Source organism: Alnus glutinosa, chromosome 3, assembly GCF_958979055.1.
Source record: "Alnus glutinosa chromosome 3, dhAlnGlut1.1, whole genome shotgun sequence".
NCBI classification, from domain to species: domain Eukaryota; kingdom Viridiplantae; phylum Streptophyta; class Magnoliopsida; order Fagales; family Betulaceae; genus Alnus; species Alnus glutinosa.
In genome coordinates, this window is record NC_084888.1 from 2,207,003 (window position 1) to 2,227,953 (window position 20,951).

The 20,951-nt window shown below is 37.8% G+C and overlaps 3 protein-coding genes across 3 annotated transcripts; 2 read left to right on the top strand and 1 right to left on the bottom strand.

The window, feature by feature from the left end:
• Positions 1 to 909: 909 nt before the first annotated feature.
• On the top strand, positions 910 to 2,062 carry LOC133863590 (dof zinc finger protein DOF3.4). Its single transcript, XM_062299603.1, has one exon. The coding sequence runs from the start codon at positions 1,206 to 1,208 to the stop codon at positions 1,905 to 1,907; it is 702 nt and encodes a 233-aa protein (XP_062155587.1). The 5' UTR covers positions 910 to 1,205; the 3' UTR covers positions 1,908 to 2,062.
• Positions 2,063 to 9,058: 6,996 nt separating this feature from the next.
• On the top strand, positions 9,059 to 16,315 carry LOC133865038 (nuclear pore complex protein NUP58). The gene is made up of 6 exons (XM_062301508.1): positions 9,059 to 9,571; positions 10,147 to 10,261; positions 12,494 to 12,967; positions 13,727 to 14,255; positions 15,505 to 15,545; positions 15,868 to 16,315. Exons 1-6 carry the CDS (start codon positions 9,240 to 9,242, stop codon positions 15,904 to 15,906), a joined length of 1,530 nt encoding a protein of 509 aa, XP_062157492.1. The 5' UTR covers positions 9,059 to 9,239; the 3' UTR covers positions 15,907 to 16,315.
• Positions 16,316 to 17,193: 878 nt separating this feature from the next.
• LOC133864333 (pentatricopeptide repeat-containing protein At3g50420) lies at positions 17,194 to 19,599 on the bottom strand. Its single transcript, XM_062300632.1, has one exon. It carries the CDS (start codon positions 19,485 to 19,487, stop codon positions 17,364 to 17,366), a length of 2,124 nt encoding a protein of 707 aa, XP_062156616.1. The 5' UTR covers positions 19,488 to 19,599; the 3' UTR covers positions 17,194 to 17,363.
• Between the last annotated feature and the right edge of the window lie 1,352 nt (positions 19,600 to 20,951).

Here is a 20,951-nt window from a genome sequence, read left to right on the forward strand (position 1 = left end):
GGACCCCATGTCTTAGCCACGTTCCAAATCCTAGATATCATAGAATATAGGATAATGTACTGGTTTCCATGATTGGTCCGCTTCAGATCTTTATGTTAGGATCACCATTTGGGTATTTTTATAATCCATTAGTTAGGTTAGTTGAGCATTAATTCTGTGTTTTATTATTAAACAAAAATTTAATATTAATATTCTCCAATTGCTAAAAAGAAAGAACAATTATGGAAAAAACAGCGACCAAACATTGATAGGTTTGCAATTTCATTTTTTTCCTTGTGTCAGCACATTTTCTTCAAGGAAGTTGAATTTTATGGCGTATAAGAAAATTGTGTACCAGCCTATAACTCTAGCATGTGGCACCTGCCTTCTAGCCTGTATAAACATCACATCCCCACGCACAGTGGCACGAAGCCGGCAGACACAGTAAAGTGGATTAAGATTAGACTGTCGAAACAACACAAAAATCTGAGCTAAATTCACCAAAAGGTGAATCAAAGGAAACAGGAAAAAAATAAAATAAAATAAAATAAAAAACAGGGACAGTATAAGCTACCAAGTGGCAAAGTACCACCTATGTAGAATAGGATAAGGCTGTTGGATGTTATTTTAAGTAAAAGCAAAAAAACAAAAGGGAAACCGAACAGATCTCTCTCTCTCTCTCTCTCATTAAATAGTGTTTTCTGCTGAGCAAGGAAGTCAATATACGTCTCACAGGTCCTGGATTTATTTTGTGATTGGAAGGGGGCTTGGATCCAGTGGGCTGGGGAACCTCTTACTTGATGCAGACCTTTCTACCAAACAAAAAAGAATGGAAAATAATAATAATTTGAGAAGAGAAATATGATTAATTAAGGCTTGAACACGAGCCGGGCGCGCTCTCCTAGCGAGCTGTGTAGCCGACCCAAACGGAAGTACCCCCTCATGGAGCCGACTGAAATGTCGTGCTTAACAGAACACTGTAAAAGCTGTTCACTCTGGCTCATATAAGCCTCAGATTGTGTCTCTGTTTGCAGCAGCACCAACAGATATTCTCTCTCTCTCTCTCTCCCCATAAAACCCCCTCCACCCATTCCAACCGACTAGTACCAAAACCATTCATCTAACCCAAGTTCCTCTTCTTCTAGTACTCTCACCATTCACATCCACATCCACAACTCTCAAAAACAAAAGAAAACCCACAAAACACAAAGCGAAGATCGACCCAAATGCCTTCGGACTCCAGCGAGCACCGCAGGCCACCCAAGACGGCCCATAACCCGGGAGCCCCACCACCAGAACAAGAGCAACTGCCGTGCCCGCGCTGCGACTCTACCAACACCAAGTTCTGCTACTACAACAACTACAACTTCTCGCAGCCCCGCCACTTCTGCAAGTCCTGCCGTCGCTACTGGACTCACGGCGGGACCCTCCGCGACATCCCCGTCGGCGGTGGCTCCCGCAAGAACGCCAAGCGCTCCCGCACCGCCACCAATATCGTCTCCTCTGCCGTCACTTCTCACGTCGACCCTCTACCCGCCACCCCGGTCCTGCTCCCCCTCACGGCCAGCCAGGGTTCGTCCGTACAGTTCGGGGTTGGTGGCAATGGGGGTGATGTGAAGGGTAATGCGAGTGTTTGTGGGAGTTTCACGTCTCTGCTGAACACTCAGGGGCCGGGCTTTTTGGCACTGGGTGGGTTTGGGCTTGGGCTTGGACCTGGGTTTGAGGAAATGGGCTTTGGGCTTGGGAGAGGGATCTGGGCTTTTCCCGGGGTTGGAGACGGCGGTGGTGGTGGTGGTGGTGGTAATGGTGGTGCAACGGGAATGGGGAACACGTGGCAGTTCGAGAATGGAGAGTCTGGGTTTGCTGGTGGAGACTGCTTTTCTTGGCCGGATTTGGCAATATCGACCCCTGGAAATGGTCTCAAATGAACTCCTCTTTTCCACCACCTTTTTTTTTTTCTTTTTTTCTTTTTTTCTTGTTTTTGTTTTTCAAGGTAAACTGTGTTTTTTAGGGTTTTTATTTGCTACTGTTGAGAGTAAATTGGGTATGAAATTTAGAAAAAAAGAAGTAGACTTTTTGACTCTGTCTGCTGTGTATGTTCTTTCTGATTAGTGACTGTGCCATGTAATTCTGTCTGTAGCTAATGTGCCTTGTAGTTATTAGATGCTTAATTTTAATCCCACCTAAAATTGGATCTTGCCTTGAACTATCATTCTTCATATTGATTTTTATATTAACCCTGAATTGGTGAATGCAAGCTTTTCTATGCGTGTTTATTTGAATTTGCCTTACAGAAATTTTGAGTAAGAGTAGTCCTATTAGAAAGGAACATGCTAAAATAGGCCATCTAATTCAAAGATGATACATGCATTTTCAGGTCCATACATAGCAGTAAAAATTATCTTTAGATTTTAAATTTAATGATAATTTTCAATGCCATATAAGGACTATTGAGTTGAGAGTTCATCTAGCATTTATCAAAATTAGAGAAACAATAATTATGCTAAGTGTGATATTATGATATGTTGTTGAGAATGCTAGCCATACTCCCATTTATTCCCACTTTTCATGTTCCTCACCCTAGCACGACCACGTAAGTAAAAAAAAATTTGCACATCCTTTCTTAGAATGTGTTTGGCATTGTAATTTTGTAGAAAAAAAATTTGATTTTAAACTAAATAGCAGAAAATGAATTGTTTGATTTGCGCATAAAATTTGTCTTTTTAAATCGCACGCAGTCGGAAGCTTTTTATAAAAATTTTAATATTTTGTTAAATGCTTAAATATTTTTAATAAACTTTAGGTTTAAAATCTCATATTTTAAACCCTCACTTTTTAAAATTACAAATCAAACAAACCCTTAGTCAGCACTACCCCTAACCAGAGCGGTCGGTACCAAATCGGCCACGGTCGACTCTTGAAGGTACGGTTGGGAAGGGGCTGAGCAAATTATTTTTGGGGCTAACATAGCGGTATTACTGCTACGTCAATAAATTTTGAGGGGAGAGAGGGTTGACGTACGAGGTAGTACTGCAACGTCGACGTCGGAGAGTAGGGGGGGGGGGAGAGTACAATGAGAGCTTATTGCTCCTCTTTCTCCCTCCTAAGTTATTGTCTACAGTACTTTCCGGCGGCAGTAAAATAGAAATGATTTTGAAGCATATATAAAGTAGAAACTAACGATTTTGGATACCTACCTGCCTGTTCCAAAGCAGCTACGTCATGTATATAGCATGATTCAATGGTGTATTCGATCCCATGCACACCAACCAGTGGCTGAGATAGCTACTGGTCCAGTGTGCAAGAGATGGAATATACCATAAACCCATGTGATCGAGCGAGGCTTGGACAAATTAACCACCATTAATCTGCAGGAAAGGAGAAAGATCGATCATTTTCCCTGCATAGCATATCGCATATGCGGTGCTGCGGGCATGGAAATGGCAAGAGCTATAGATGATTATTTATAGAGGTGTAATGGGTTTTGACTTTGAGATCGAGAGCTCAGCTGGGTTCCTCCCAAGTGGGAACTTTAAACTGACTTTTTTAAGCTTTTCTTAATTCGTATGAAAACGTACATGACTATCTCATTAGGATTTAGACAAATTAAAGAGGTCTCGATAATGCCATTCTTTTTGGAATCGCACAAATGGAGATTCGGAGCAGAAGGGGGACGACTCATTGTAATGCTCCATGACGTGGATATCACCGACCATGGGATTGGTATGGCCATCTGACATCCTATGTGCTGGCTGCGACGATATTCCTCAATACATATATACTTTGTTTTTCTTTTTTCTTATAGCCAATGATGTTGATCGATCATCTTGTTTTGCGGAGAAGTACTAGATATTATATATTCTGGGTGGCGTATCAGAGGAAGACCGTACCCTTTCCCTTCACGCAGGCCATCGATCCATGCCCGTGCAATCATCCTTTGATTCATTTCGTTTTTGGTTTTTCTAGTACTCTTTATTCTACTTGTCGGCCTTAATATCTGGGCGAATGAATTATAGACACTGCAAAAACTTGCTTGTTTCATGTTTTCCTTGGATGGGTGTACCTGGTGGAATTCGAACTCAAGCTGTGCTGCTGTGGTAATCAATGACGTGAACAAGCAAAGCTAGCTCTGTTGTTTTTACCCTTATTAACATTGAACGGTCATATATATCTTGTGATTTTAATATCATGCCACTGACAATTTTGGTAGCGTTGGAAAGTTTATTTAAAAGGTTTCTATAAAGTCATATTTTATGAATATTTTCCAATTCCAACAAGAGTTCAATAAATGTTCGATTGACTGATGTGATACAACAGATCCCGATAGTAAAACTCGAGACACTCGGTTGATGGCTCAGTCGACCGAGCATGCATGGCTCATTAGTACGGTTATTTCGTATTAAAATTTAATTTAGGGTGTTGTCCCGTAAGCTTGTGGCCCGATCACAATTCTATATTTTTTGTTTATTAATTATGTGACTTACTATACAATATGCTGCATCAAGAAGTCTCCGACTGAGCTTGTTCTCTTCTGCAGAGGTTGGTTGCCCAAGTTTAAGCGTGCATCATTGCTGCTAATAATGAAATACGACTTAATTATCCCAAAGAAAGAAGTCTAGAAAACATTATTGTGACTGTGGTGGCTATAGATGTTTAATTAATTAAAGTAGCGCTAATCATGCACATTGGCGCAGCCAAAATTGAAAACTGATTCGAGTATAGTAATCTTTAATTATGTGAGCTATATGAGAGAAACGTAATGATCAATCAGTGTACGTTATTTGAGGGTAACTTTTTGCTGGTGCCTCTCTTTCTTTTTCGTGGATATAGGTAAAATTAATTATCAAATCAAGTAGATTGTTGAAGTCTTGTGTGCTTGCTTTTTGAATTACTTTGGTGTGAATGCTAATAAGTTACATTTTGTGAGTATTTGTGGCGAAGAGTACAATTGCGTAAAAATATGGAGGCTTGTGGAATTCAAATCAAACGCAGCAAGAAACAAAAAGCTCTGTACCAAAAAGAAAAAGAAAAAGAATGAAAGATAAACGGGCTATAATTGATATAGGTTTTCTAAATTGTAGGGTTTTCAAAGTTGGAATTGAGATGCAATGTGTTTGTACACGTTAGTAGTCTAATCAATAAAACTTAATAATACAAAGAACAAATAATGGTGACTCGCCAGAGGTGTCGGCAGAGAACACTCTGATGCCTAAGTTAATGGGAGTATTTACCGTATTTTAGAGATAATTCATGAACAAGAGAATAGAGAGGGATAAAAAAAAATGTGCGTACCTTGTAACATGGTTCATCACCTTCACTTATAAGACTGTTATTGTTATGATAATTAAATGGGCTTAATATGGCAAGGATCGGGAGTCAAGTATTCGATATAGAAGGTGAAATATTTTCATGAATAGCTTTTTTGGGGGATGATCCAACATATCATTTCCTTATTAAGCCAGGTTTAAATGGATAAGCTCGTCAATAGAGGAATATACTTCTATGGTCTCCTCACCACGTGTCCATTGGGCAAGTAATGGACAGTCTACAGTTCACCGAACGAAAGTTAACCTACCAAGGCACTCCATTTTAAGGAGAAATAAGTCTTCCTGAGCCCATGGGGCAATAGGCTTTATTGGGTATGAGTGGGTCTTATTGGGCCTCTAGTAAATGGTGTCACCATGATCTGATACATTTTGTAGATGTGGTATACCCATTTAGTAGAGCTAAAGTTGCATAAGTCATTTTTCACATTCTCAGCAGAGCTTAGGAAATGAATGCGCCGTAACAAACGGGATACGCCTTGCCACCCTGTAAAAGTGACATATGGCACTTTCTCGGCGTTTCAATAAAATTTCCATTGGGTTGTATTTGTTAAACACCGTTTTGACAATTGTATTTTATTTGATTTTTTTTTTTTTTTTTGAACGGAAATTTTATTTCATAAGAAGCCCAAAGGCAAATACTGCAGCCCGAAGGCAAATAAATCAGTCCCGAAATCTACAACACAAGCCCAGAGGCTGAAGGTAGTGAATAGAGATGAAGAATCCCTAAATACTAAGCTATGATCAAACCTAGCTTAAAGCAGTTACCAAAGCAACAAACAAAAAATTACAAGAACAAAACATTTTGGCCCTCTCTTTACAATAAAACACCACCCATCTAAAATTGAGAAGACATGGTCTAACTATCAAGCCACCCAAACGTCCAAGTAATTTTCAGCCCATCATAATAGTAAACTGTGAAAGACAATAAGAATATACATAAAACAGAAACAAAACGCTGAGTCGACAAGTGGACGACTACCCATCGGCGCGTGTAAGACACGCACCACACTCCGGCCACCCCTGCTGCAGCCAGTCAACAATCCTTCCTGAAAACACCACCCCGCTAGCCTGAAAAGTGGAACGTGGCCCACACGTGCAAACCAAACCCTCAACGCGTGCAAACCACGTTCCGAGCGTGGGAGTTCAATATTGCCGGTTGTTGAGACGGCGGGAACAGAGACTGACGGTGAACAAACACTGTTGGATCGTGTCGTAAAATCTTTGGCGTATCAACACAGATCTGACAGAAAAGGAAGCCGGGAGACCACGAACGAAGGTCACTCCCAAGACGACTTAAACGAAATGTATCTGTCAAAACAAAAGAGAACAACAACAAACGCACAAATAACCAAACTCCATAGCCCCAATAGCTAGGAGAAACAAACACCACCACAAGAAACTTATCGGGGGGAACAAAACTCCCACTGGAACAAACCATGGGAGACCAAAAACTACTCTTGCTCATAAATAAACTGAAGGGAGAAAACACCACCGGGAGGAGGGAGGCGACACCTCCCTCCCCCGAAGAAACCAAACTCTCCGATGCTCTCTCTCTCTAGAAGAAGAAACGAGACTCTCTCTCTCTAGAATGCACCTAAGTCATTTGAAAAAGTTGTTAATATGATAGAAAGTTGATAAATGTTTTATGTGAGATCCACGTTTGGGAAATATTGTCAATGAAATTATACTAAGAAAATTGTTTGGCAACCGTTTCTGAAAAGTATTTTATATTTTCTTATTTTATCATGCCTGGAGGTTGACTTTTTTTTTTTAATAATATATATATATATTTTAAAAAAAGAATGGTCGTGCAGCCGTCCTTAGCATATGATAGGAATGGTCGCATAGTCACTCCTATCTTGTTCAGGGTACATGGCCGTGCAGCCATCCTTGTTAATGGTTGTGCGACCATTCCTATTATGTTGGGGTGACTGTACGACTACTCTTGAGTTGTTGTAGTGGTTGTGTGGCGACCCTTATCTTGTTGGGATGCATGGTTAGGCGATCATATCCTTGTCCTATTGAGATGGTCGCGCGACCACATCTGAGCTATTGGGTGGCTACATGGCCACCCTTATCCTATTGGAATGATTGCACAACCTACCCTCCTCTATATTAGAGTCTTATTGGGAACTTTAGATAGATGTATGACCACTCCTGTTCTGTTGGGATAGTTGTGTGACTACTCCTAAGATTTTAAGGTTGCCACGCAACCAATACCTTCCTTTATTATGGGTGTCTATGGAGTCATCTTTCTCTCTCATTCCTTCTTCTTTTTTGTAAAAAAAAAAAAAAAAAAAAGAAAAAAAAAAAAGAGAAAAAATTATTTTTAAAGTAATAAATCAGCCTCTGTGCCTAAGAAAAATTAAGAAATTGTTTTTTCAAAATATTACTCTAAGAACGTGTGTGTGTGTGTGTGTGTGTGAAGTTTTCTAAAAATTGTGCTATGAAAACAAAATTATTTTTTGATTTCTATTTTGAAAACTAAATTGTTTGTTAAATATTTTGAAAAAAAAAGTGTTTTATTTTTTAAAAATGAAAAAATATTTTCGAAAACGGTAACAGATAAACAAAGGAGGAGAGAGCCTTCTCGTTGTGCAATTTAATAAATAACACCTATTAATATACAAAGTTTAAATTGAAGCAGCTTTGAGAGTAAATCTCCACTTTAAAGAGGGTTTTTTTTTTTTTTTTTTTTTTTTTTTCACTTTAAAGAGTTGAATCTGTCATTGTGCCCACTAGGGCCACTACTCTCCCAATTGCTCATGTATTTTCATTTTTTAAGCTAAAATAGATAATCAAAATGCTAAAAAGAGACTTTATTGGCTTATCTATTCAAACTCTAAAATATATTTTACTTAATTCTTTAAATAGTGCAACTTTACATGTAGAATTGCACTATTCACATATCTATTTTTTTTTTCCTCCACGTTTTTTTTGTTTTTTGATTTTTCTTTCACTCCATGTTCTACATGAAGCATACTGCCAAATTGTGCCTACGAGATCCCATAAATATCTCAATTAGTTGTGATATTTTACTTGCACAAGTGAGGCAAGTTGCTTTAAGATTATTCATTTGTTTAATCACTAGTAATAATAAAAGGATAATTTTTTTCTTTATATTGGTATGATCGTTTAAAAATTATTGCATTAAAAAAATGATAGATTTAACCAAATGACTGTTAAAAAAATAGTGAAAATGACCGTAAAAAATTTGCATTAGAGAAATGACCGTTTTAACAAAATGACCGTTGACAAATATGAATATTAAAAAAAAGGACAAAAAATATGATAATAAAAAAAGAATACAAAGTTAATAATAGATAATTGAATGTATAGTGCCTTTTAAAACCCATTAGCTAAACTAGATAAAGTGAATTTTGGTTAGTTATTCTAGATTAAAATATACATAAGCTATTGGAAATGTTCTAAGGGAATGATTGATAACACTTGTCTTTTTTTTTTTTTAAAAAAAAAATTATATTTAATTATTTTTAAAACATGTTTAAGTTGTTTTTTTAACTAAAATTTTACTCAAAGTTTTATTCAACTTTTTTTTCTTTTTTTAAAATTTTTCTTAAATTTTTTAAACCATTCAAACATAATTTAAAAAAACAAATTTTATTGATATTTATAATTTTAAATAAAAGAAAATATAATAAAAACAATCGCACACCCAAAAAAAAAATCTTAAACGGCGAAAATCTCCCAAATTCTCTATGGAAACAACTATAAACACTTTGAGCCCGATACTTCAAAAACCGAGGACGGATCGCAAATTGGACTAGCCCAGAGGACCAAACCGCAAATAGCTTCCAACTCCGTGCCTTTCCCTCTCTCTAGGGTTTTAAAGAGTGGGGTTTTCAATTTCATTCCCAAATCAAAACCCAGAAAACACTTTTGTCATTGAAAAGGAAATCACAAAAAACAGCAATGGCGTTCTCACTGTTTTCTACTCCACAACCTCAACAACAACAACAGCAGCAACAGCTGTTTCAGCCTCAACCTCAGCCTTTCCAGCAGAGCAGCCCTTTTGCTTTTCCGCAACAGCAACAACAACAACAGCAGCAGCAGCAAATCTTCCAACCACAGCAGCTGCAGCAGCAACAACAACAACAACAACAACAACAACAGCAACAGCAACAGCAACAGCAACAGCAGCAGCAGCATTTATTTCTGTTCACCAACGATAAGACTCCGGCGAATTATAATACCAAGTGGTCGGAACTTCATCCCGAGTCCCAGAAAATTCTCCTTAAGATCGAGTATGTTTTCCGTTCTTTTAATTATCCTTGCTTTCTGGTTCTTGATTTTTCTTTGCTGTTTTTGCATTTTAGTTGGTTGCTGAGAAAATGTGGGAAAATGGAGAGAAAAAGAAACAAAGATTTTGTCTTTTCTACTTGGTTTGTTGTTTAGTGAAATTGCTGGATTGGGATTGATATTGTGTCAAATTTCAATTTCTCGTGTTTCATTTTTTTTTTCTTGTACTACGATAATGTCAGCAATTAAATGGAGCGTTGGGTCTCTGAGAGATTGCAGGTTCAGGGAAAAAAAAGAAGAAAAAGAATCGAATTAAATTTTGTTTCACCTTGCTACAAATTTTCACTAAACAAATTTGCTTATAAAGAAAACTACCCAAATGTTACATTTAATTTGAATTGAGTTCCTTAAACAGGGGTTTTTGCTTTGAAATATGAAATTTACTTCAAGGATTAGTATCAGTTCTGATAAGGAGCAATGTAGATATGGATTTCACTTTTAATTCCATGTTTGTAGTTTATAGTTTGGATATAATAGTTTTGTATGAGCTTTGAGTTGCTTAAGTATTGATTGTATATAGGGAGCGGATATTGGAGTATAGAGATGAGAGCCAGAGGCTAGATCAGTGTAGTCGTCTTTATGATTCTTCGGTTTCCAATGATGCACTCGAGCTTGATGCAAGCCTTATTGTTCAGGTTTACTCTTTGATTTGATCAAATTTCTTTTCTGCTGTCTGTGGTTTGTCATCGTCTTCACGGGACTAGGGCTGATAGGTCTGTTCTTTGCCGTTTTGTATAAAAATGTATCAAGCATGCTCACATGCATTCTCTAACAAATGTTAGTATAATGAGTTCTGTTAATTGAATCACATTGGTTTTTATTTTTGTGAATCTGGTACTTTAATGCTAATACTATGTAATTTGTGTTTAATTGCAGTCTTAGCCAACTTTTACAATTTTCATAGTGGCTAAGCTGGCTGTGTGTATGGCCCCAAAACGTAACTCAAATTCTGTATGGTAAAGATTAATTCAAGAACATGCAGTTTGTTTCCCTAATACTTGTCCATATAAAAAATCGAGTCTTTATAGATGCTATTGAATGAAATGATCGTTGCTACTTGATTTTAAAATAAAAATAAAAATCTTTACTTCTTGGCAAAATCAATTGATGCTTAAAGATCTATGGCATCTCTCTCTCTTGTATTCTCATACTTGGGTTGTGCCCCTTTGCACTCTTTATTAAGATTTTTTACTTGTTTATATTAGGAGAAAAGATCTATGGCATCTCGATTAATTTCTGTGTTTCCATCAAACAAACAGAACTGAAACTTGTCTCATACTTCAATTAATTCCCAAATTCTTATTATTTTCTCTATTACCTGGAAGATATCATGGAGGAAACTGATAAATGATAATGTGCCTACCTGGATGAATTTGGACCTTAGGCCCATTTGATTGATGGGAAATAAAGAATATGTAGTGGGATTCCCGTAAAGCCATTACCATATCTGTGTAATGTGTTCAGGATCTAATTCCCAGTAATTGGAGAATGGTTTTATAACATGTTTGGGGGTAAAACCATACCCATTGAAGGGGTAGGTATTTTGTTCTTCACACCCATATAATTAAATGCTCTCTCTCTCTCTCTCTCTCTCTCTCTCTTCACTGCCAGCATAATCGCTAGATACGCAACCGCATACCAATGCTGGAGTGCCACCATTTAATCTGGCGCTGAGTTCACTTTGGTTCTCTCTCTCTCTCTCAGTGCCTACTATATTGTCCTTCCTTCAAACACCAGCACTCAACCCACCCTAGCCCATTCCCATTTTGGGCGGAACGTCCAACTGATCACCCCGTCTGTATTGTAAATATGCAATTACAAATAATCCAGCCAAAGTAATAGGAATTAGACCTAAGACAATTCCAAATAGCAAAACTTCAATCATTTCATTTGTTTGAAAGGGGAAGGGAGAGGTAATATCTATTCTTAAATATTAATTTGTATTGCACATGAATCTCAATGACCAAGAATTGGAAATTGACACGGTAAGAAACTAAAGAATATATGGATACCAGCTGCAAACATAAAGTGCAGTGAATAAAACCAGCATGATTTAATGAAGTGCCTTTGCAAACTCCATTAAGGCCAAGCCAATTGAAACTTTCACCATCTCTGCAAATCCGCCGACCTGAACTCCTTGAACCAAATTTCTTGATTTCTTCTTGATTGGAAATAGATTTGTTTCAAGTTGTCTATTAGGTATCTAATTTTTTTTCCTCATATTTATCGAATTTGTTCTAGAGTCACCTCAGTATTGCCCATCTAGTAAAATAGTTGAGGCTATTTGATAATTGAAATGGGTTGGAAATGGATATGACAATGCTGGGTGGAAGTGGTGGTGGCAGCTATAGGGCAGTATCTATTGGGGGTTCACCATACTCATTCCTTGCGTGAAACAAACATGGGAATGGAAGTATAATGGTTTCTTTTGATGAGACCGATTGCGTCCAGACATTATAATGGTTACAAGAGCCTTGGAAGGAAAATGGTCTGCAATAGGAATTTCATTCCCATTCTGCACTCTAGGCAATGAAACGTGGCCTTAGCAGGGAAGACGTTCCATACTTACATGTAAGACAAGAAGGTTCAACAAGAGGAGAGTTTGGGGTTGCTTCAGTAATATAATACCTACATACCTCAGTCTTGTTTAGTTTCACACAAAGCCTTAGAAATGAATTAAACCAGAGCAAGTTTGACAATGAAATCTATTGCCGAAAAAAACTCTTGTTAAATTCTAGTATTACTAAAAACTCTATTATTATGATCTTTATTTGTGGTCGACAGTACTTATTGCTTATTTGCAGTGCTTCAGGTGCTTGTTAACTGTGAGTGTATGGCATGAAAATATCTCTTATGTTATTTGTCAGGAACTTGGTGGAGTTAGTACTGCAATGGAACGACAGAAAGCTCTGCTTCATGAGCTAATGGCTGTTGTGAAAGATATGTTACGGAACACAGAGGTTGCTATTCGCTCTTTCATGATGCTACGCCCAAGGTTCCTTCATCCAAATGCTGGAGGTGCTTCGAATGCCACTGCATCGTCACAAGCGCCAGGAACAGCAGTACCATCTGGTTCAAGTATTCAAATGACAGCAACCTCTATAGTGCCAGTTTTTGATTTCTATAGTGGGGTTCCAAGAAAACCATCTCCCTTTTTACAGCAAACGGTTGCCAGATTTGAGAAGTATCTTGGTGAGTGCCGCCAGTGGATCGAAGAGTTAGAGCAGCTTCTTCTCTTAGGTCCTGAAAGGAGCTCTTCCAATCTTGGATCCTCATTATTACAATCTCTTCCAAAAGTCATGTCAAATGTGCATGACTTTTTTCTTCACGTGGCTGCTAAGGTAACACAGCAAGTATCTTGTGTTCAACATGCATCATTACTCTTATTGTGTGGTGAAATTGTTTCAGCTATACTATGCGTCTACTTTGGCTTTGTTTGGTTAAATGTACAGATGATGAAATGGTTCTATGTTTGTTTTACATTTGTGTCTTCTGGGATATATTTTTTATTTGGATGAGAAAACACTTTTTTCTAACCTCTGTTGTTGGGATAAGGGCTCTTTTGATTCGAGTTGAGACGAAAGGGGAAAAAAAAGGAATATTGTCCATAATATTGTGGATTCTCTTATATTTTTGTAGTACTTTTAGAAATGAAGGCTGGCTGATGCCCTCCATATATCTGTTACTTTTATTATCCATTAATGGTTATATTGACTTGAAAGCAGTTGGAGTTTTCTAGAACCAGTTACCCTATCTTTCCTCTGGAAAAAGTACATTACAACTCATCTATATAATCCATACATATAAGAAAACACATTATTTATTTACTTATTAAATGATGTAAAAAGAAATTGTCTAAAATAAAACAAATATAATGCCATTTTATAGTTGATGCTTTATGTAATTAGAGTTGATTCTCATATGTCACTGCAAGGTATTGTGTATTTGGTTCCCCCCCCCAAAAAAAAAAAATAATAATAATAATAATAATAAAAATAAATAAAATAAATTGTGCTCGGGAAGGCACAAAATGGATCAGTGTGCTATTTCCTATTATTTCTTATGATTAATAGCAGATGCATTACAAATGTGTTCCTTAGGTGGAGAGCATTCATCAATATATTGAATCCATGAAAGCAGCTTATCTCGCTGACCAGCGCCGCCGAGGGGATGGGAATGATCCTTTTCTTGAGGCTGATCGGCGCGAAACAGCACGACAAGAAGCCGCTGCTAAGAGGGTACATCCAACTTCTCATTTGCCTACAAATTCACAACCATCAACACAAGTTGCGGGGTTGTTAACGAGCTCAGGGACTCATGGGGCATCAACTGCCCCACAGACATCTGCAGCAACTACATCAGCTTCATCTGGGAGTGGGTTGTCACTTTTTGGTACTCCTGCTTCTGCTCCTTCCTCTTTGCCATCTTCTTTGTTTGCAACACCAACCACTTCTGCTCCAGTATCCTCTCTATTTGGATCATCTGGAGCTACGCCCCAGGCATCACTCTTTGGTTCTTCATCAGCATCTTTGTTTGGGTCTGCTTCAACTCCTTTGTTTAGTAATGCTGCTCCTTTTGGTTCTACCACTCTCCCTGGAAGTTCACTATTTTCAACACCATTTGCTTCAGGTACCTTCTTATCCTTCTTAGTTCTATGAAAGAATACTTATGGTTAATTGATAAAATTACTCTACCTTTTCATGTTGTGGATCAAGTTTGGTTTGCCAAATTGTGGTTTAAAAAATTGCAATTTATCGACTTGAGGTCATATCTTCTAATAATTTTTTAACCTAAATTGTTAAAATTCACATGTAAATTACGTGTTTCAACAAGGACGACCAAAAAACATTCTAGTAACCTCATTACAGTCTGAATACATTAAGAAAATATAATTAGATCCCAATGGGTAAAGTGAAATTTTCTAAACGATAGGTTGGTAATTTGAACTCGACCTTGGGTAAAATGTAATTTCTCCTAATATTAATTTTTGTTTTTCAACTTTGAACCGGGATTTTTTTTAGCACCCTGGATGACACAAAATATGTGTCATTAACAGTGGCCAGTTATTTATTTTTTTTAAACTAGAAAGTATGGCAACTCCTGGGAGGCTATATTTCAGTCTTTGTCAATATGTATGAACAATATGAAAATTCTTAGGATCAAAAGCTTACTACACCAGTTTTTCTTAATCCACTACTTTACAATCACACTGACCCAAAGATTTTTTTCTCTTTCTATTTGCCCAGAAAAGAAGGGGCGTGTGTGTGTTTTCCTTTTAATGTTTCAGAGAATTTTGAAAATTTTGAAAATTTGAAATTTCTTATAATTGGCATGGCATATGTCACTTCCAGGTGTAATTTTAGCCATGTCTGACTGGTTTTGTTTCTTAATTTGACGGATTTTGACAGGACAACAAATTGAAACAATTTTAAAATTTTAAGGGCAACACTACAATTTAAAAAATAGGAAGGGAATTGAAATATTGATGAAAGATGGAGGACCAAAAGTGTACTTTAACCCCTTCTGGTATACAATTGGATTTGAACATGTAATATCATAATAATGATATGAATTGAATCACTTTTATTTTGATATTCTTTACAATAAGTCTGGGTTTTTTTTTTTTTTTCTCGTTGAATATAGTTAGCAAATGATACTATAAATTTTTTGTAGTATCAACCTGATGTTACGGGCTAAAGTCAATTTACATTGCGTTACCCCACCCCTAACAAAAGAAAAGGGGTTGATCTTTCTTGATGATTTGCAACTGGTTACCAGACCATAGTGTTGGTTATTTGAATGCACACGTTTGCTGTTGATCTTTTTTATTCAATTCTTTTGGTTCTTTTGTCTTATAAATTTGCTCACTTCTTCCCAGGTGTCGCAACAGGATCTGGGTCTAGCTTTGGGGCTCCATCGGTAAGTAAATCTTCAGTTTCTGACTTTGTTCCTGTTCGAGTTTAATCAATCTTGTACTTCTTGCTTGAAGTACCCAGGAACAGGTCCTTACTAATAAATTGATCGTTTTTGTTTTTGGTCCAAAAAAAATGATCATTTAAAGTACCGAGAAGAGCTAGAAACATTTACTTGAAAGAAAGTGAACTTGAATTTAGTTTTAATTCATGTCTGGCTGCTGCAGTGCTAGTATCATCTGGTCACCAGCTTTACCCTTATATGATTGCCTTACAACATGGCATGGATCTATTTAATTATCTTTTCCATGTGTCCTATGTTCTTGCAGAAATCGTCAAAGCCTAAATCTCGAACTGGTAGACGGTAGCCACAGCGGCTTTGGTTATTTAATCCAGAGGAAATCTCTTGTATTTCCAAAGATATTGAGGAGTTTCATGTCGAGAACCATTTTCTTTGCTCTCTACATTGTCTTAAATATGGCTTCTTATGCTGCGGAGTTGGCATTTCTCCTAAGACTTCTCAAACAATCGAGGAAAATAAAATTTGCAGATCAAATGCTGCTGTGTCATGAGATCCAAGTTCTGTGTTAGTCCTTTTTGTTTCTAAATATTGCTGTGAGATACTGGCCGGTAGATCATTGTCATTGTAACATGGTAGAGTAGAATCTTTTAGGTAAAATGACTTGGGATGTGTATTCTCATGGAAAAAGTTGTAGCCCATTTGTCGAGATATCGGAATGTGATGAATAAACTCTCAATCTGATGCTTTCTGTGGAATTCTGTTTGTTGCTCTCTCTTTTTGGTCATTTTGGGCGTAGAAAGGGGACATTGCAACTCTAACGATAGGTTGGAGGCATTATAAAAATTGAAACATTAGGAAAACATTGCAAATACGATATTAGTTACATGTGTTAATGTAACTTTTCAAAAATATTTTGCTTAGAGCATTTACAATGGCCTCTTCATAATTTCTCTAAATTTAATTCTCAAAATCTACTTTAAGGGTTTTAGCTAGTCACTTTTTTAAATCATCAAATAACAAATTTTCTAAATATTTCTCTACTTTAAATAATTTTTTTAATCATTCATAATAACATTGTTACATGAAGCAGTTCTTATTTATTATAAAAATGAAAATTATTAGCATGGTTTGCAAAAAGTATTATTAAAAAAATTATAACATTTTCTTTTTTACTCTTTAAATCTAAAGAGAAAATTTGATAAATGTCAAGTTTAACATTTGCTAAAAAGTATGTTATTTGGTCATTTTTGTGGTTTTTGTTAAAAATGTAGAGAAAAACTAAATATGAAGAATTCATTGTGAGTGCTCTTAGAAGTTTGTGAACATAGCATAATCGAGTAATGTATTATCAGGTTGAAACTAAAACAGCTAGAGCCTTCTTAAATTTCTTCCGGCTACTGAAGTAGAATTTGAATGAAGGGATCAAATAATGGGTGAAGGCAACGCCATGCAATTGGTTCGACTGCCAATATATTCTTCATTCCTAAATTTTACCTTGATGATATCTGCTAAAGTAGCAGGCGAAGTGCTCAATGTATCCATTTATCACATTTATTTTACGCTCGTTGATGTGGTGTGCTTTAAGTGTTTTTTTTTTTTTTTGTTTCTATTAAAAAAATGACATGAGAAACTATTTAAAACACTCAACGTTTGGTGTGATAAATGGGTGTGAAGAGTAGCATTACTTGCTCTGTACCTAAAGTGGACAAATATTGTATCAGTTTCCAAACTTGGCAAAAGGAATCGGCAACACTAATAAATTAATAATACTTCAAGTTCTTGCTTTGTCTCAGTCTCTTCAACCTACGTAGAATAAATCCTTGCATCAAATTCTTCTGTTTCTGATCTTCTCATATTCTGTTGTAGCCTATGCAGTTCATCTTGGGCTTCTTCAGCATTGGGATGTATTTGGTCCCCAGAGGCAAATGCATGAATATCATTCTTGGCCTCAATCCAGCTTAGCCCGGGATCCTTTTCCAACATCAATCCCCGTATCTTTCGTCTCATTTCTGCAACATCATCCCATCTTCCTGCAGCAGCATAAAGATTAGAAAGCAAGACATGGGTTGCACTGTCCTCTGCATCCAATCTCAGAACTTGTTCTGCTGCATGAACTCCTATTCTCATATTTCTTTTGATGACACATGAGCTTAGCAAAGTTCTCCACAGTTCTGGATTATTTTCTCTGTAAGGTGATTCAGCTATCATTTCCTCTGCCTCGTCCAATAATCCAGCTCGACTTAGCAAACTAACCATGCAAGAATAGTGCTTAGGACCAGGTGAAAAACTATTTTCCTTCATATGTTTCCACAAGAACTTTCCTTTTTCTATCAACCCTCTGTGGTTACAAGCAGAGAGTAGAGACAAAAATGTCACTTGATCTGGTCTCATACCATGATTCAGCATCTCTTCAAAGAGCTGCAGTGCCTCCACTGCCATTCCATGATGACTATATCCTCCAAGCATTGAGTTCCAGCACTTTAAATCAGGGTTTGGAAGTTCGAAAAATATTGATTGAGCAGACAGGAGGTCCCCATTTTTGACATACATATCTACCAAACTCCCACAGACAGACATTACAGCATCATATCCCCTTTTTACGGCCTGGGAATGAATTATTTCACCTTTTTTCAGTAGTGCAAGGTCCGCACATGCACCCAATGCTCCACTAAGAGCAAAACTATCAATCTTACGGCCTTCCTGACACATTCCATTGAAGAATTTGATTGCACTCCCCCCATCAGCCATTCTAGTATGGCCTATGATCATTTCAGTCCAGAGTACAACATCCTTCTCTAAAACCCAATTAAAGACCTTTTCTGCAGATTCAGCTTCAGCGTTTTTGAAATACATGGAAACCAGTGTACTTCCTACATAGACACTCCTCTCAAATCCTGCTTTTGTAACTTGGGCATGGAGAGGTTTCCCATAATTAGAGGCTAGGAATGCACCAGTCGCAGATATGATGGCTGCATAAGTATACTCATCTAGTTTAGGAAGAGACATTCCCTGCAACTGTATAAACAGAGTCATGGCTTCCTCTCCTTCCTCATTCTCCGAATACCCAGCAATCATTGAGTTCCATGAAACCAAATTCGGATTTTCCATTCTAAGAAAAACACTAAATGCTTTTCGCGTATCACCACAATTACAATACATGTCAAGCAAGGCATTTTGCAAAGGTAAATCAGCTAGCGCGTTCGAAACAATAACTTGGGCATGGAGAAGTTGTCCACACTGATAATCTCCCAATCTGCCACACGCATTCAAAACCATTGAATACGTAAACTCGGTGGGAATAACACCCGTCCTCACCATCCCACCAAAGACATCAAGCCCTTCCCTGAGCTTATCATTACTTAAGTTCCCAAATATGATAGAATTCCAAGCTACCACATCTTTATCATTTATAAACCTGAAAGTTCTTTTCGCAGATTCCAAATCCCCACAATTCGAATACATCCCAAGTAGAGAGGTTTGAACAAAAACATCATTCAAGAACCCAAACTTCACAACTTGGGCATGGAGCAAAGAGCCAGCCAACCAGTCCTCAAGCGAAGAAGATGCTTGCAGTAAGCTCGTGAAAGTCGAACCATTTGGCCTCAGGCACACACTTTCCATTTGGGAAAGCAATTCGAACGCCAAAACCGCATGGTCCGGTGCTCGAGAATACGCTGCGATAAGTGCATTGAACGAAACAAGACTTCTCTGAGGCATTTTGTCGAACACCAACTGAGACTCCCCGAGCAAGCCACACCGCGCGTACATGGAGAGGAGGTTGTTGTTCAGATAGGGAGTTTGGGCATCGACAGTGGTGGTGGTGGTTAGGATGAGAGCGTGAACTTGACGCGCTTTTCTCAGTGAGGTTACAGTGGTGCATTTTTGTATAAGAGTGGCCAAGGAAGCTGTCTCAGACAATGGTGGCATAAAAGGTTAGTTATCACTTAATGAGCTCTACCCGCCAAAAATGCAGAGTTTGCATTTATTTTGGCCTAGAACTCTCTTTATTGCTAGGGGAGGTCTCTAGCGAAAACAGAAGAAGGAAAGACAAAAGCGCATTGTGTACCAGATAATGGACCCTTTATAGGGCTTTTAGCTTCTCTAATATTTTAAAGATATTATGTTATCTACTTTTTTTTCTTTTTTTTTAAAGACAAATTAACCACTATTTTTAAATCAAATAATTAAAATAAATATTGATATTTTATCATATTTTAAAAATAATGAATGCCGTGTTCGGTAAAGGAAGAGAGAAATCAGTCGTGCTCTTGTCAGTGTCGAACAGAGCGCCACGTCTACTCAAGTCAGCTGAACAAAGTGAACTTCAACTTTGAATTGCTTATATTAACTAATTTTCAGTTTTTCCCATCAAAAGACATCCACTTTTATTTAGTCTTCACTCTCTCTCTCTCTCTCTCTCTCTTCTCAGTTTTATGGGCAAAACTAGAAATTAGTAAATATAATCAATTCAAAATTGAAGTTTACTTTGTTCAGCTGACTTGAGTAGACGTGGCGCTCTACCTAATACTAATAAAAGCACGACCGACTCCTCTCTTTCTTTGCTAAACATGGCCAAAATTAATGTGATAGAAATATTTATAATTTTATGTAAAACGAATTTTTAAAAAAATTCAAAAAAAAAAAGAGAAATGCTACAGACCCCGAAATATTTTCCAAACAGAACGTTCCAAACTGACATGGACAGTTACGTGGCTTGGGGGTTTACAAAAAATAAAACTAAAAAACGCTCCCCCAAATATTTTCGTCCTCTCTCTGTCTCTTGTTCTCTCTCACTTGCCGGCCGTGCTACTCGCCGTTCAAGCCACCGACCGTCCCACTTTCCGTTCAAACCACCGACCGTCCCACTCGCCATTCCCGAAGGCCATGGACAGCCAGCGACTGAAGCTCGGGAGAGATCCGCCCAGAAACAGAGATCCGGCCGACCCCGACGACCTCGCGGATTTCAGATCGGATCCGGCATAGTGTGGGTTTCCGGCCGGATCTCAGATCAGATCCAGCCGATCCGGCCGAGTGTGGGTTTTCGTCCGGATCTCAGATCAGATCCGGGCGATCCGGCCAAGCGTGGGTTTCTGACCAGATGCGGTTAGAGATCCGGGATCCGGTCAGGCCAGCCGGTGAGAGGGGGGAGAGAGAGTGTCAATTTGCTTAAGGGTGAGAGAGAGGGAGATTGCGTTTTTTATTTTGTTTTTTGTTTTTATAAAAACCCAACGTGGCCGAGCGTGGGTTTCCGGCGAGATCCGGTCAGGCGGGCCGGTGAGAGGGGGGAGAGAGAAAGGGCCGATCTGCTTAGACTCAGCTTTTTTTTTTTTTTTTTTTTTTTTTTTTTTTTTTTAAAAAAAAAAAAAAAGAAAAGAAAAACCCAACGTGGCT